General features: G+C 53.6%; 1 protein-coding gene across 2 annotated transcripts in view; it reads right to left on the bottom strand.

The window, feature by feature from the left end:
* Nucleotides 1-12504, bottom strand: part of CMIP (c-Maf inducing protein) — a 235047-nt gene that overhangs the window by 26938 nt on the left and 195605 nt on the right. For both annotated transcript variants that reach the window (XM_061172842.1, XM_061172843.1), the window contains 4 exons: nucleotides 12042-12104; nucleotides 9165-9245; nucleotides 4137-4240; nucleotides 2341-2445 (listed from right to left, as the gene is read on the bottom strand). In XM_061172842.1, coding sequence (XP_061028825.1) covers nucleotides 2341-2445; nucleotides 4137-4240; nucleotides 9165-9245; nucleotides 12042-12104 — 353 coding nt within the window. The remainder of the gene's footprint in view (nucleotides 1-2340; nucleotides 2446-4136; nucleotides 4241-9164; nucleotides 9246-12041; nucleotides 12105-12504) is intronic.

The raw sequence follows: 12504 nt of genomic DNA on the forward strand, positions 1-12504 counted from the left end.
CAGCCACCAGACCAGGGCTCCTCCTTCTTGATACTTCCGACATTTGGGGCCAGACAGTTCAGATGATTCTGGGCTGCTCTGTGCATGGCAGCGTGTTCACCAGCATCCCTGACTTCCACCACTGGATGTCAGCAGCACCCCTCCCCTTCTACAGCCCAGAATGTCTCCGGACGTTGCCAGATATCCCCTGGGAGTCAGAGTTGCCCCCAGCTGAGAACCACTGACCAAGATCAAGATGTGAAACATTTCCAAGAACCCAGAAGCTCCTCTCACGCCTTTCCACCTAACTCCCCGCCCCGAGGCTGCCGCTATTCTGGCCTCTATCACCAGAGATTCGTTTTGCCTGTTCCTGAAACTCAAGGAACGAGATTCACACTCTATGTATCTTTCGGGTCTGGCTTCTTTTGCTCCATATTATGTTTGTAAGATTAGTTCACAGCTTGCTGGTTGCACTAGTTTCTTCATTCTTGCTGTCCTGCAGTATGCCTTCATGTGAACACACCACAACTTACCCGTTCTACTGTTGTAGGACACTGGGGTTGAGGCAGATCTTAGTTTGGGGCTATTACAAATAATGCTACTGTAAACCTTCTTGTACATGTCTTCTGATGAATACACCAAAGTGATGAGGAGCTGGGTCCCAGGGTTTATGTGTGTTTAGCTTCTGTAAAGCCTTCCCAGGTGACTCTGACACGCAGCCAGGGTTGAGACTCCTTGCCGTGGACCACGTTAATTACGCCTCTGGCTTCTTTCATCACAGCCCTGATGAAACCGCTCGCTTTCTCACTCCCACCCCTCCACCCACTGCTACACCATCCGCTCTGGGAGGGCAGGGGCCCCATCGGCTGGTTTACTTTTGTGCCTTCAGCACCTGGCACAGCAGGGACCCTCAGTAAACAAGTGTTGAAAGGATGAGAGAAGGACAAAGGCTGGCTGTGGCTGTCCCCAGTCCCCTCTATGTGTAACAGTGTGCACGGGTCCTAATTCTGGTTCTTTCCATCTCTGCCCTTCTCCTAGGGTGGGAACTGGGAGAGAGATTCCATTCTGCTTCCTGCTCCCAAGTCAGGGAAACCCTGCTCTAGGGCACCCAGGCAGAGCCTTGGAGACGCAGAGGGAAAACGCTGGCAGGTGCTGTTTCCTGTTCCTGCCCCGAAACCTAAGTCCCAGCTCAGGTGTCCACGGAGCGAGCCCGGGGATGGTGGATGAGGCAGAGGCTTCAGGAGGAAAAGGAGCCTGCGAGTCTGTGACACTCCTGATGCTCTTCCTACTTCCTGGGGTGGCCTGGGTTTGAAATGCATGCAGATCAGCTCCAGAGCTGCAGTGTATGAGGCCAAGGGCAAGTGACCATCCAGGTACACAGGGATGCCGAGGATGGTTGTACAGGCCATGCATTGCTCTCTAGTGCCTCCTCCTTTTTTTTTTTTTTTCCTTTGGCTTTTAATATAACATGCTGTAGGGCATGGAACAGGCACCTGGGAAGACCAGCATGACATCTTCACGTTGCCCTGTTTGCACAGGTTTTCAGTGATGCTCCACTGCCTTTTCTTTAAGGACTGAAATATATTCCTGCGGTGCTCCCAGCTCTAGCGGTGCCTAGACACATTTTGGCCCTCTCCGAGTTGTGCAGTACACCACCTGAACAACTGGACAGGGCGGCTGCAGCAGATGCCATCTGTGCCCTGCACATCATACCTTCTCTGATGACCCCAGAGATCACCATAGAAAGTTCTATATGACTAATGGCATCCACGTCACTCTGCATCCCAGGAGCCAACCTCAATCCGGGAAGAATGGGAGCTGGTAAGTAACTACCCCGGTGTCACCATCCCTCAGGGGAGGGACTCTGAGAGAACATTCCACAGTCTCCCAGGAGGTCCCACTGGGACACGCACAGGTGCCTGCAGTGGTCACCTGCTTACGAACATCGAGTCTGCTGGCTGTCCTCCCTTCCCAGGCTCCCTCCCACTGCTACCTGGGGTTACCTCCCTAATAAGCTGCTTGCACCCAAACCCTGGGGGACCCAGGACAGTGGCTCTGTCATGCCTTCTTCCGGTTACATGTGCCCGGTGGTGAGAAATCTTCAGAATAAAACACTTGTTCCTAAAGCCAAGTCAACACAACGGCCTTGCAGTGCCAGTATTGATTCACAGTGTTTGCTTTTCCAGTCACATCCCTGGGTTCTGGGCCCTGGCACCAGTGAACACAGGGGATTTGGCAAACACACTTGAGGCAGGTCCAGTGGAAGCCACTCCACCTCCCTGCCTGGCCAGGTGTGTACAGGTCACCGTCCTTGGGGCAAGCGTGTCCCACCCAGGCTCTCCCGAGGCGGTGGGGACTGACCTGTTGATGAACTCTTCGTAGCAGGAGTAGATGGCGGCCAGGCACACAGCCACCAGGTTGGGCAGGACCCGGGGGTGGGGGCAGTGCCCCGTGGGGCCGTGCATGCTGGAAAAGAGCAGAGGGCTAGGTGAGAAGGTGACGGCAAGGAGGAGGGGGAGGGCGGGGTGCCCTTCAGACACACACTGGGGGGTGGGATGGGGGGCACCCCAAGTCCTCTGCTGGGGACTTGGCAACACCGGGATTTGCGTCCTGGCTCTGCCATGTGCAGGCAGCAGAGAGCCAAGCTCTGGACCGTGGGCTCCAGATCCAGGGAGCCTGGGTTCACGCCCAGCTGAGTGGCCTTGGCAAGCTTCTTAAACTCTCCACTCTTTCCTAAGCTATAAAATGGGGACAACGGCCCCCTCCTCAGTGGGTACCATGAGGACCTAATTTTCTAATTCATGGGAAGAGTTAGCAGACAGTGGCCATACGTCCTGTGTCTGTAATTCATGCCCAGTGGTTCTGTAACAATTGTTCACCTCATTTTCCTTTCCAAGTGGCCTGCTTTGAAAGAAAAGTTATTATGGTCATCCTGATCCTGGCCTAGCATGAGGTCTGGGACACAGTTGCTAAGTCCTCCATAAATGCCAGCCATTGTTATTCGTCACAGCTATCTCTGTGCCTCAGTTTTCTCATCTGTAAAATGGGGCTAATATCCCTACTCCCAGGGCTGTTTGGGGCCTGGGGATAATACCTGTAACATTCCTGGAAAATCGGTGTGGCCATTGGGACTAAGAGGGCTAACCTAAAACAATTTTGTGAACCATTACTGGGTGCTTTAAAGGGACCCTGGAGTCACCAGGGTTCCAGCAAGACAACTTTTTTTTATTTTTTTAATGTATCTATTTTTTTTTGGCTGCGCCACGTGGCATGCAGGATCTTAGTTCCCCGGCTAGGGATGGAACCCGTACCCCCTGCAGTGGAAGTGCGGAGTCTTAACCACTGCACCGCCAGGGAAGTGCCCAGAAGGACACATTCTTTGGGTGTGGAAATGCTTTGTGAGTTCCAGGTGACTATCTTTTGGAACCGGCTTAAACAGGCTATCACAATTTTCTTAAAAAATGAGAAGAGTAGTGACGACGACCACTAATGTTCCCATCACACTTAGGCACTGTTCTTGGTGTTTATGTGTATAAGCTCACAGAATCCTCATGTTACCTAGACGAAGTAAGTACTATAGCTCTCATCTTACAGATGAGGAAACTGAGGCACAGAGAAAAATTTTAAAAATCAAAGCAAAAGCACCCCCTCCCCGCCCCAAACACCAAAAGTAAGAGTCAGAATATCAGGCTTCCTCTAGGCCAAGTCTGGGAGGTGGCCGTTCAAATCCCCAATGATGACTCTCCAGGGCTAGCAGGAGATCGTTCCCTACACACCCAGCACCCACAGGTGGGATCCGCAGAAATACTCTTTTATTTAGGACTGTTAACCATTTCCTGAGTTCCTACTGAGCATCAGGCACTGTGCTAGGGGCTTCCTCATATATCATCTTATTTAACTGCACGACAACCCCTGTGGATAGCAGAGGAAAGAGGATCAGAGAGGTACAGCGACTGGCTCAATGTCACACAGCAAGCGAGTGCCTCAGACCACATGGGGTCAGGAGGACACAGGAGACCCTCGTAGAAGATGAGACGCTTGGGGCCTCTGAACGCCAGCAGCTCCTCTCCAGGCATCAATGGAGTGAGTGGTTCTGGGTGCAGAGGAAAGCTGGCTTACAGGCCAGGAAGGGGAGGGGAGCTGGCTGAGGAACCCACCTCTGAATGAACTTCTTCACCACCTCCATCCCCGCGTTGAGCTCGTTCAAGGCAAGGATGTACTCCTGAGTAAACAGCCTCAGTCGCGGGCACTTGCCAAAGTCCTGCAGAGACAGCAGAGGGCAGGAGCTGGGGAGACAGGCAGGCAGGAGGCCAGAGGGGTGGTGGGACCCCACTGTGCCCTGAGATACTGGGGTGGAAGGCAACGGGGACATGCCAGCCATCTCCTCTTCCTAGAAGCACACGTATCTTTCACTCGAAGGGACCGGCCCTGTCACCCTCTCCTCACACCTCCCGATGGCTGCCCGTGGAGATGGGAGATGTCCTGCCACAGGAGGGTCCCTGACACGTGTCACCCACCCTGTGGGTCAGCGTGCCACCCAGACGTGCTTGGAGAACAGCCCAGTTGGGGTTTCCCTTCTGTGTGGCTGCACGCGGGCCTGCAGATGCCCAGCTGGCCTCCAGCGAGGACCAGCTCCTCTTCTGTAGCCCTCCGAGAGTTTCTGGGCCCCCTGCTTTCTCAGCTAAGAGGGGAAAGGCCAACGTCCGAGGTGGCTGTCGGCTCGGGGACTTGTCAGGAGAAGCAGCACAGGCGGTGCAGGAGAGAAGGGCGTGGGCCAGGAAAGGACTGCGTCCGTTCCCACGTCACTGGACTTCTGAACCCGCGTGCTGGGGTGTGAACGGCCAGGAGGGCAAGTCACAGTGTGGTGATGAGGTTGACCAGCAAGACATCAGAGGGAAGCCTGGTGGTCTCCAAACTCCTCTGTTTCTTCTCCTGCCCCCGCTCAGGGGGAACCCATTTAATAAAAAGCAACCTGGATCAGGACTCCAATCTAAAATAAAGCCTGTGGAGACTTTCCTTGTGGATCTGACCGATCCTGCGGGCCCTGGGGAAAGCTCAGATCAGAACACGGCCTGCCCACGCCCTCCTGCCAGCTCACACGAGCGAGTTTCTAGAGTGCCTGGTGCTTCTTCACCTGGAGTGAGAGGCTGAATTAGGATCCTCAAGACGATGGGGGCTCATCTGCTTCCATCCTGCCTACTAGGGTTATGCCTTTGCATAAGGAGGGCAGCAAAAGCCACGAGAAAGCTCAGAAGGATCTATACACGCGCGTGCATGAGCACACACACCACAAATACATATGTATGTACACGCACACACACGCACACACAGAGCACTGGGCTAGAGGATGGCGCCCCTGCATGAAGAGAAGATGGAAGCTTGATTGTGCTTTCAAACTGAGGAAGTTGCCCAGAGTCCCTGAGTTCCCGGGAAAAGGGTAACAGGAAAGCTGTGTGGCCTTGTGCAGCCATGGCCCTCTCTGGGCCTCACCGTCCCCACTGTGGAACGAGAGTTGAAGAAACGATCTCTAGGCCCCTTCCACCCTTAACGTTTTATGATTCTATGAAAACTGACGCAACTAAACCCTGCTAACTGCCATTATCTTTGTTATTAGATTTCTGGATAGTCAAGGTCATTTCCTTGGAAATTAACATTATAGATGGGTCTGGTGGCCTTTTAACATGTGGGTGAGGGACATTCTGCCTCTTTGGCAAAGTCAAATATGTTGCCTTTGGAAAGTAGGAGGTCATATCACGGTCCACTAGGGACCACAGCCACATCTTCTTGCCTCCTCTGCCACAAGAACACACCAATGAGTGGCACGCGGGCAGAGGAACCATGATCATTCTTGGGGATGCAGTTGAACAAACTGTTTAGAATCTCCAGGGGAACATACTTAAGGAATGCTTCCATTTGTGTCTAGTTTTTATTGTGGCCCAAGGAGTAACATTCTTTGAGACTCTTAACCTAGATTCAGTTTGCTCATCCCTGAAACGGGACACGGGATATAAAAGATGCACTCTGAGAGTAGGGGAAGCTCTGAAATCCCAGAACACCACGGGGGTGTGTGACCTTCCCCATTTCCCAAACATTCAAGCGTGTCCTTGGGAAACACTGCACGTGGGGTGAAGAGAAGTCAGGGCTCAGGCTGTGCTGACAGGTCTATGGCTGGCGGCAGGCAGTGACCAGACACCCCACACCAGCTCCGGAACGCTGTCCCGGACGATCACTTAGATTTAGGGAGTGTTAAGTGGGTGACACTGAAGGCCTGCCGTGCTTCCCGTGCCTGGTGTGAGCCACAATCACATTTGTCTCTTCTGAAGGAGGGCCTAATTCCCCCACCCTGTCCTGTCTACAGTTCTCTTTTGACACAGTTCAGTGTGTAGTTAGTGGACTTCAAGAGGAAGTGGGATCGTGAAGCGTTACAGCATCCCCAGGCCCCGGGACCACACGGGGGAATTCTTTAAAAGTGAAGAAAGGATTCATGCCCAAGGGTCCCCGGTCTCTGCCAGGCCACAAAAGATGCCATAAATCCTGGATCTGTCTTGTAGCTGTTCTGATTTTTATCCAGAAAATTACAGTCAACACTCCAGGCCCATAAAACTAACCAGGTATAAGGGAGATGCTGTATGGTTAAGCCTTGGGAGTCTGCCTGAAATTTGACATTTTCCCCTTTGAAGTCAGATGTCCTAAAAGAATCCTTATTAAACAGCCTATTGACTACCATGGAACGTGCAAAAATGCTTACGCACCTGAGGAGGCCTGGACCCTGGCCAGGGGTGCCCTGGGGATGTGGCTCTGTCACTGACATGTTGTGATGAGAGAAGGTCCTTTGCAAAAGAAACTCCAGAACCTTTGCTCTGGACTCTGAAAGGGCATGGCCCTCACCTCACACCACATCCACAGTGACTTTAAAGTTAACAATCAGGGGACTTCCCTGGTGGCGCAGTGGTTAAGAATCCGCTTGCCAATGCAGGCGACACGGATTCTAACCCTGATCCGGGAAGATCCCACACGCCACGGAGCAACTAAGCCCATGCGCCACAACTACTGAGGCCACAGCCACATTTACTGAAGCCCGCACGCCTAGAGCGCGTGCTCTGCAACAATAGAAGCCACCGCAATGAGAAGCCCGCACACCGCAACGAAGAGCAGCCCCCACTCGCCGCAACTAGAGAAAGCCCGCGCGCAGCAACGAAGACCCAACGCAGCCAAAAATAAATAAATAAATAAATAAATGGGGAAAAAAAAGTTAACAATCAGGGACCTTTTCCTCCCAGGTGGCAGAGGCCAGAGAGCGCCCTTGCAATGATTAAAGCCTAAATTAAGGCAGCATACCCCCCATCCCCCAGGGGAGTTTGTTAGTCCTGAAGAAAGAATCGGATGGAGTATTCCCTTTAGCTGTGTTCAGAAAACAAGAAATACAGTTACCTCAAATTAAGGAGGATCTCAGAAATAAGCAACAATTTAATTATGGTGTGTGATCACTCAGGGAGAATGGTAAAGAGAATCTGTAAGGTACCAACATGGTACAACCGGTAGTGGCTGCTTGGAATGCTGTGTGGAGAAAGACTCTGAAGCTACCCCTGGACCCTGCAGTAGGAGTGCTGTAATCGGCTAATGATGTCTGCCAGGGGTGTGGGATGGGGAAGTGTGGCACATGTGTCATACTTTCCATTCCTGACTGGGGAAGGGGGTAGGTTATGTACTATTCTTTGGGGGTCTGGTGTCGAGACAGGAAAGCTACCTCACAAACTAAATTGTGAGCAGGTCACCCCTTTTCAGAGCTGTTTTCACATGCTGCCTCTCGACAGGGTGGGGGGGCAGTAGTCACGGTCACCCCACAACCGATTCAGTGGCCCAACGTGTGATGCAATGACACAGATGCCTCCACGCCACCCAGGCGACGTCAGTCCAGGTTGGTGGCTGGCTCAGCAGAGCCTGTTGGAACACCAGCCCTTGCTTCAGACTGCCTGCTCCCTAGCACCACTCATGAGAGACCACACCTGCCCACAGGTCCCTGAGTAACCTACAGAAATCACAGCTGCCCACAGGTTCCGGGAGTAACCCACAGCACTTTCTGAGTCTCCGCTTCCTCATCTGCAGAAGGAGGTCACGGGCCATCAAGAGGGTCACGTGACATAATACACTGGAGCGTCACACTGCATCCGGCTCTGAAAGGTGCTCAGTAAATACCTGAGAGTAGGCGCTATTTGTTCTTATTCCCAGCTGTGGCCCTGGGGCCAGTTAGAGGACTTTGCTCAGCCTCAGTTTCCCCACGTGTAATACAGAGAAAACAATGACATTTGCTGCTCTCACTGGACTGAGGACAGAATGCAAAAGGGCCAGCAGATTACAAGAGCCCAGACCACTGAGTGTGCAATGAAATTCTGCGCCTATGTTTTTAAAATTAACTAATTTAAGTCCGTACTTTATGCGGATTTCCTCGATTTTCCCCTAATGTCCTTTTTCTGTCTCAGGATCCCATCCAGAAAACCCCATTGCAATTACTCATCATGTCTCCTAGGGCCTCTAGGCTGTGACCGCTTCTCAGACTCTCCTTGTGTTCGATGACCTGGCAGTTCTGAGGGCCATCAGGTGTTCTGTAGAATGTCCCTCAGCTGGGATTAGTCTGACGTTTTTGTTATGATTAGACTGAGGTGGTGGGTTTGAGAGAGAAGACCCCCGGGGTCCGGGGCCCTCCTCCTCACATCACATCAAGGGTACATGCCGCACTGTGACTTAACTCTGTGGACATTGACCCTGACCTCTGGCTGAGGTCATGACTGTCAGGTTTCTGCACTGTACAGCCCTCTTTCCGCCCTTTCCATGGATGCTCCTATGGGTAGGCCCCTCTTAAGGAGTGAGGAGTTCACTCCCCTTCCTCGAGGGCCGAGTTTCTACAGATATTATTTGTGACTCTACACACATGAGACCTATCTCTTCTCCCCCAGCCACATTATTTTTGTCATTCTTACCGTGGAAAGATTCCTCCTGTTGTCTTAAGAGCAAAAAACAGAACCAAGCGGGGTAGGGTGCGTGAAAACCCACAGGGTGCAACAGAATCCCAAGCCCAGCCCCTGGCTGTCAGCCGCCAACCCCATCCCCAAATCTTTGGAAAAGTGAAAGACTGGAAGCTTGTGCCCCTCCCCTGGCTCTGCAGTCCGGGTGTCGGGGGAACTTACCATGTTATGCTTGAGGATTCTCTGGACCACGGGGGTGAACACTTCGATGACCACCATGGACCGGGGCCGCTCTCTGCAGTGCTGGGGAGGCAGGAGGAAATGGTCAGCGCCGAGCCTGGCGGGGTCCAGCCGGGGCCTGCGGAAGCCCTGACCGTGGTCTGTGGCTCGGGGCAGTGAGCCTGGCTCTGGTGCCTGGGTTCCCCGGCTCAATACTGATGCATACCTTTTTGTTCATTTTGGGGGAGTGAGAAAAGTGGGTGGGGATGGGATCTTCTGTTTGCTTTCTGTTTTGATCTGACTGACGGTCTGAGACTGTTTCAGGGGGTACAGACAGGAGTCCGTTCCCACACAATCCTATTTAACAGGGCAAGATCCCCATGGCACTAAGGTTCGGCGTGCGTGGTCTAACAGAGAAGCCTCTTGGAAATCAGGTGCAAGAATACCGGGGGTTAGTGCTTGGATGCCAGAATCTCGAAAATTCTGTGACTTCTCAATTGAAGGCTTTGATAAGCTGGCTGCAGGGTGCAGGCCACACGCAGCTCTTGGATGTATTTTATCTCACCAGCATGGGGTTTTGTTTTTCAAAGTGAAATTGAAGGCCTTCGGGTGGAACAGACGATGTGCTCCACCACCACATTTAAACCCGCCTGGGCCTGAAGGTGCCGTTTCCAGCCCTGGAAGAGGACACTGGACTTGGGATATTAGAAATCCTAGACAATTCTTGATAAGTAAACTTTCCCCAAATCTCGGGGTCCTGGCTTCCAAGTCTGGCAGGAGAGGCTGCCTGGGCATGTCCAGAGAGCTGGCCAAGTGGACCCGGTGGAGGCGACTTTGTTCCCTCAAGCCTTCCTCTCTGGGTGGGCTGCCTGGTGGAGGAAGTGCTGAGGCTGCGACTCCAACCCCCCCGAGGGAAAACAGCCCTGAGTCTCACCAATCCCTGTGCCTGGGCCCTTCCCTCCAAACGGCAGGGCAGCTACCCAGGGAGTTCTATCAGGAAACGCCGAAAAGGATGGTTTCCTCTACATCACTGTTCTTCAAACTGTGCTACCAGGAACCCTCAGGTATGATTTACTTTGAACAAAGGTCCATTGTTCTAGAACAAAAGTCTGAACACTGTGAGATCTGGGAGAAACCACCCAGCTTGAGAGGAGAAAAAGGAGCAGGTCTGGATTAAATGGGACAAAATACTGAGAGAGGAGATGACCCGCCGGGACAGGTAAGGGAGCAGCTGGCCGTTCTCCCAAGAGCCCAAACGCCGGGTGACCTGACTCCCCTGCTTGGGGGCACAGCGCCAGGTGCTGGGGGCAGAGAAGGCCCGTCTTAGTTGTGTGCAGTCCCACCAAGTGGTTACTCCTTCCCCAGGTGTTCCCCACGGGGGAGGGGGGCCTTGGTACAGCACAGGGCCCGACGCCTAGACACGCTCTTGCACACACACACACAACTGTACACTCGGGGCTCACCCGTGTGGGCCAGAGGGCACGCACTGGCACACACCCACATTAAGAGATGCACCTGGGCATTTCGGGTAGCAGGCTGGGCCCACCCTCTGCTCTGTGGGTCGCTCGGAAAGGTCTGCTGATGGAGAGACAGGGCCAAAGAGGACGATGTGATCCTGTCTCCCCAAAGCCTGCGTCCCCTAACACACAGAGAGCGTGCTCCCTGGGTGAGGGGGCAGAGGAGCCATAAGTGCACCACGGTCCCCTTTACCCCAGAGCCAGCAGGTCCCCAGGAGCCTGCTCCGCCACGCCACGCGCCTGTCTCACTGGTGCGCACAGCCCACACCCCCAAAGGATGGTGTGTGGCCGTGGAAGGAACAAGCTCGGTGAAGGGGGTCGGCAGGAGGAAGAGCAGGGGAGTGCTGGGAAAGCAGCAAACCCAGGCCCTGCGACTTTCCAAGGACATCAGACCATTGCATTAAAAAAAAATCACCCAGGGCTTCCCTGGTGGCACAGTGGTTGGGAATCTGCCTGCTAATGCAGGGGACACGGGTTCGAGCCCTGGTCTGGGAGGATCCCACATGCCGCGGAGCAACTAGGCCCGTGAGCCACAACTACTGAGCCTGCGCGTCTGGAGCGTGTGCTCCGCAACAAGAGAGGCCGCGATAGTGAGAGGCCCGCGCACCGCGTTGAAGAGTGGCCCCCGCTTGCCGCAACTAGAGAAAGCCCTCGCACAGAAACGAAGACCCAACACAGCCAAAAGTAAATATAAAAATAAATAAATAAATAAAAGATTACTATTAATTAAAAAAAAAAAAAAAAATCACCCAGCAAAGGATCAAACAGGATTGTGTGCTGGTCCAGCCCCCGGGCCACCAAGGTGCTCTCAGACGGGGGATGCCTGGTCCCTGACGTGCCCTGGGGATGTTCCACGTAAATCCCACTGCAAGGCTGGCGCGGGGTCCCTGGCACTGGATGTCCTGCTCCGGGGCTCCTCCAAGTTCACCTGGCATCCCCCGCCTGCCTGCCCTGTTCAGGGAAAGCCTCACGGCTGTGCCCTCACTGTGGGCCGGCCAGTGCTCACAGGAGCCTTGGCTAATAATAATAGCCCAGCTCTGATGTCAGGAGCTCAGAAAGTCTGCTGCAAACTTCTCCCAAGACAGCCAGGAAGACATTCCAAGGAAAACTCTGATGCTCCTCCCTGACCTGCTGGTCTGACCCTGGGCCTCGCTTATCACCTGTCTGGCGGAGAGGGGGCTGTAACCCAAGAACGGGGTGCCTGGCTTGTCTCTGGCTGTGTCTGGGGCCCTGACCTGGGTCAGGGCCGGGGGGGAGGGTCTAAGTTTGGTTTTCAGCAAATTTTGCAAAACCAACCCCTGCCATGCACATACAGAGACAGGCTGCTTCCTGAAAACACAGCCCCGCTTCAGCAGTGCAGTACCTTGCAAAAGAATTCACAGAGATCTGGTGGTGGATGGTTGTTTTCCAGCAAAGGAGCGATTGCCTGAAAGAAAAGGAACAAACGTCAGTCAGAATCTCTTGGAAGGAATCGTACGGGGTGGGGGGGTGTCTACGTAAGACGGTTAACTCACGGTGGAAAGCACAACCTCCTTGTCACCCTCTGGGCAAAAAAGCCATCCTCTAAGTTGCCGGCCAGAGCTCCTAAATTGTGTGTGTGGGGGGGTACGTGGCTCCCACCGAGAAGCTGATAAAATCTCTGGGCTGCCCCCTAGAAAAATATACATCTGTAACGATGCATGCAACTTTAGGGGTTTCACGACCTGCTGAGGACCATCCGCGTCCCCCGTGGATCAACAGTCCCTGCCTACAAGGCATGACATGTGGTGGTTATAAGCCCAGGCTTTGGGGGCAGAGTCCTGGGTGCAAGTCCTGCTTCAGGCACT

Source organism: Eubalaena glacialis, chromosome 18 (genome assembly GCF_028564815.1).
Source record: "Eubalaena glacialis isolate mEubGla1 chromosome 18, mEubGla1.1.hap2.+ XY, whole genome shotgun sequence".
NCBI classification, from domain to species: domain Eukaryota; kingdom Metazoa; phylum Chordata; class Mammalia; order Artiodactyla; family Balaenidae; genus Eubalaena; species Eubalaena glacialis.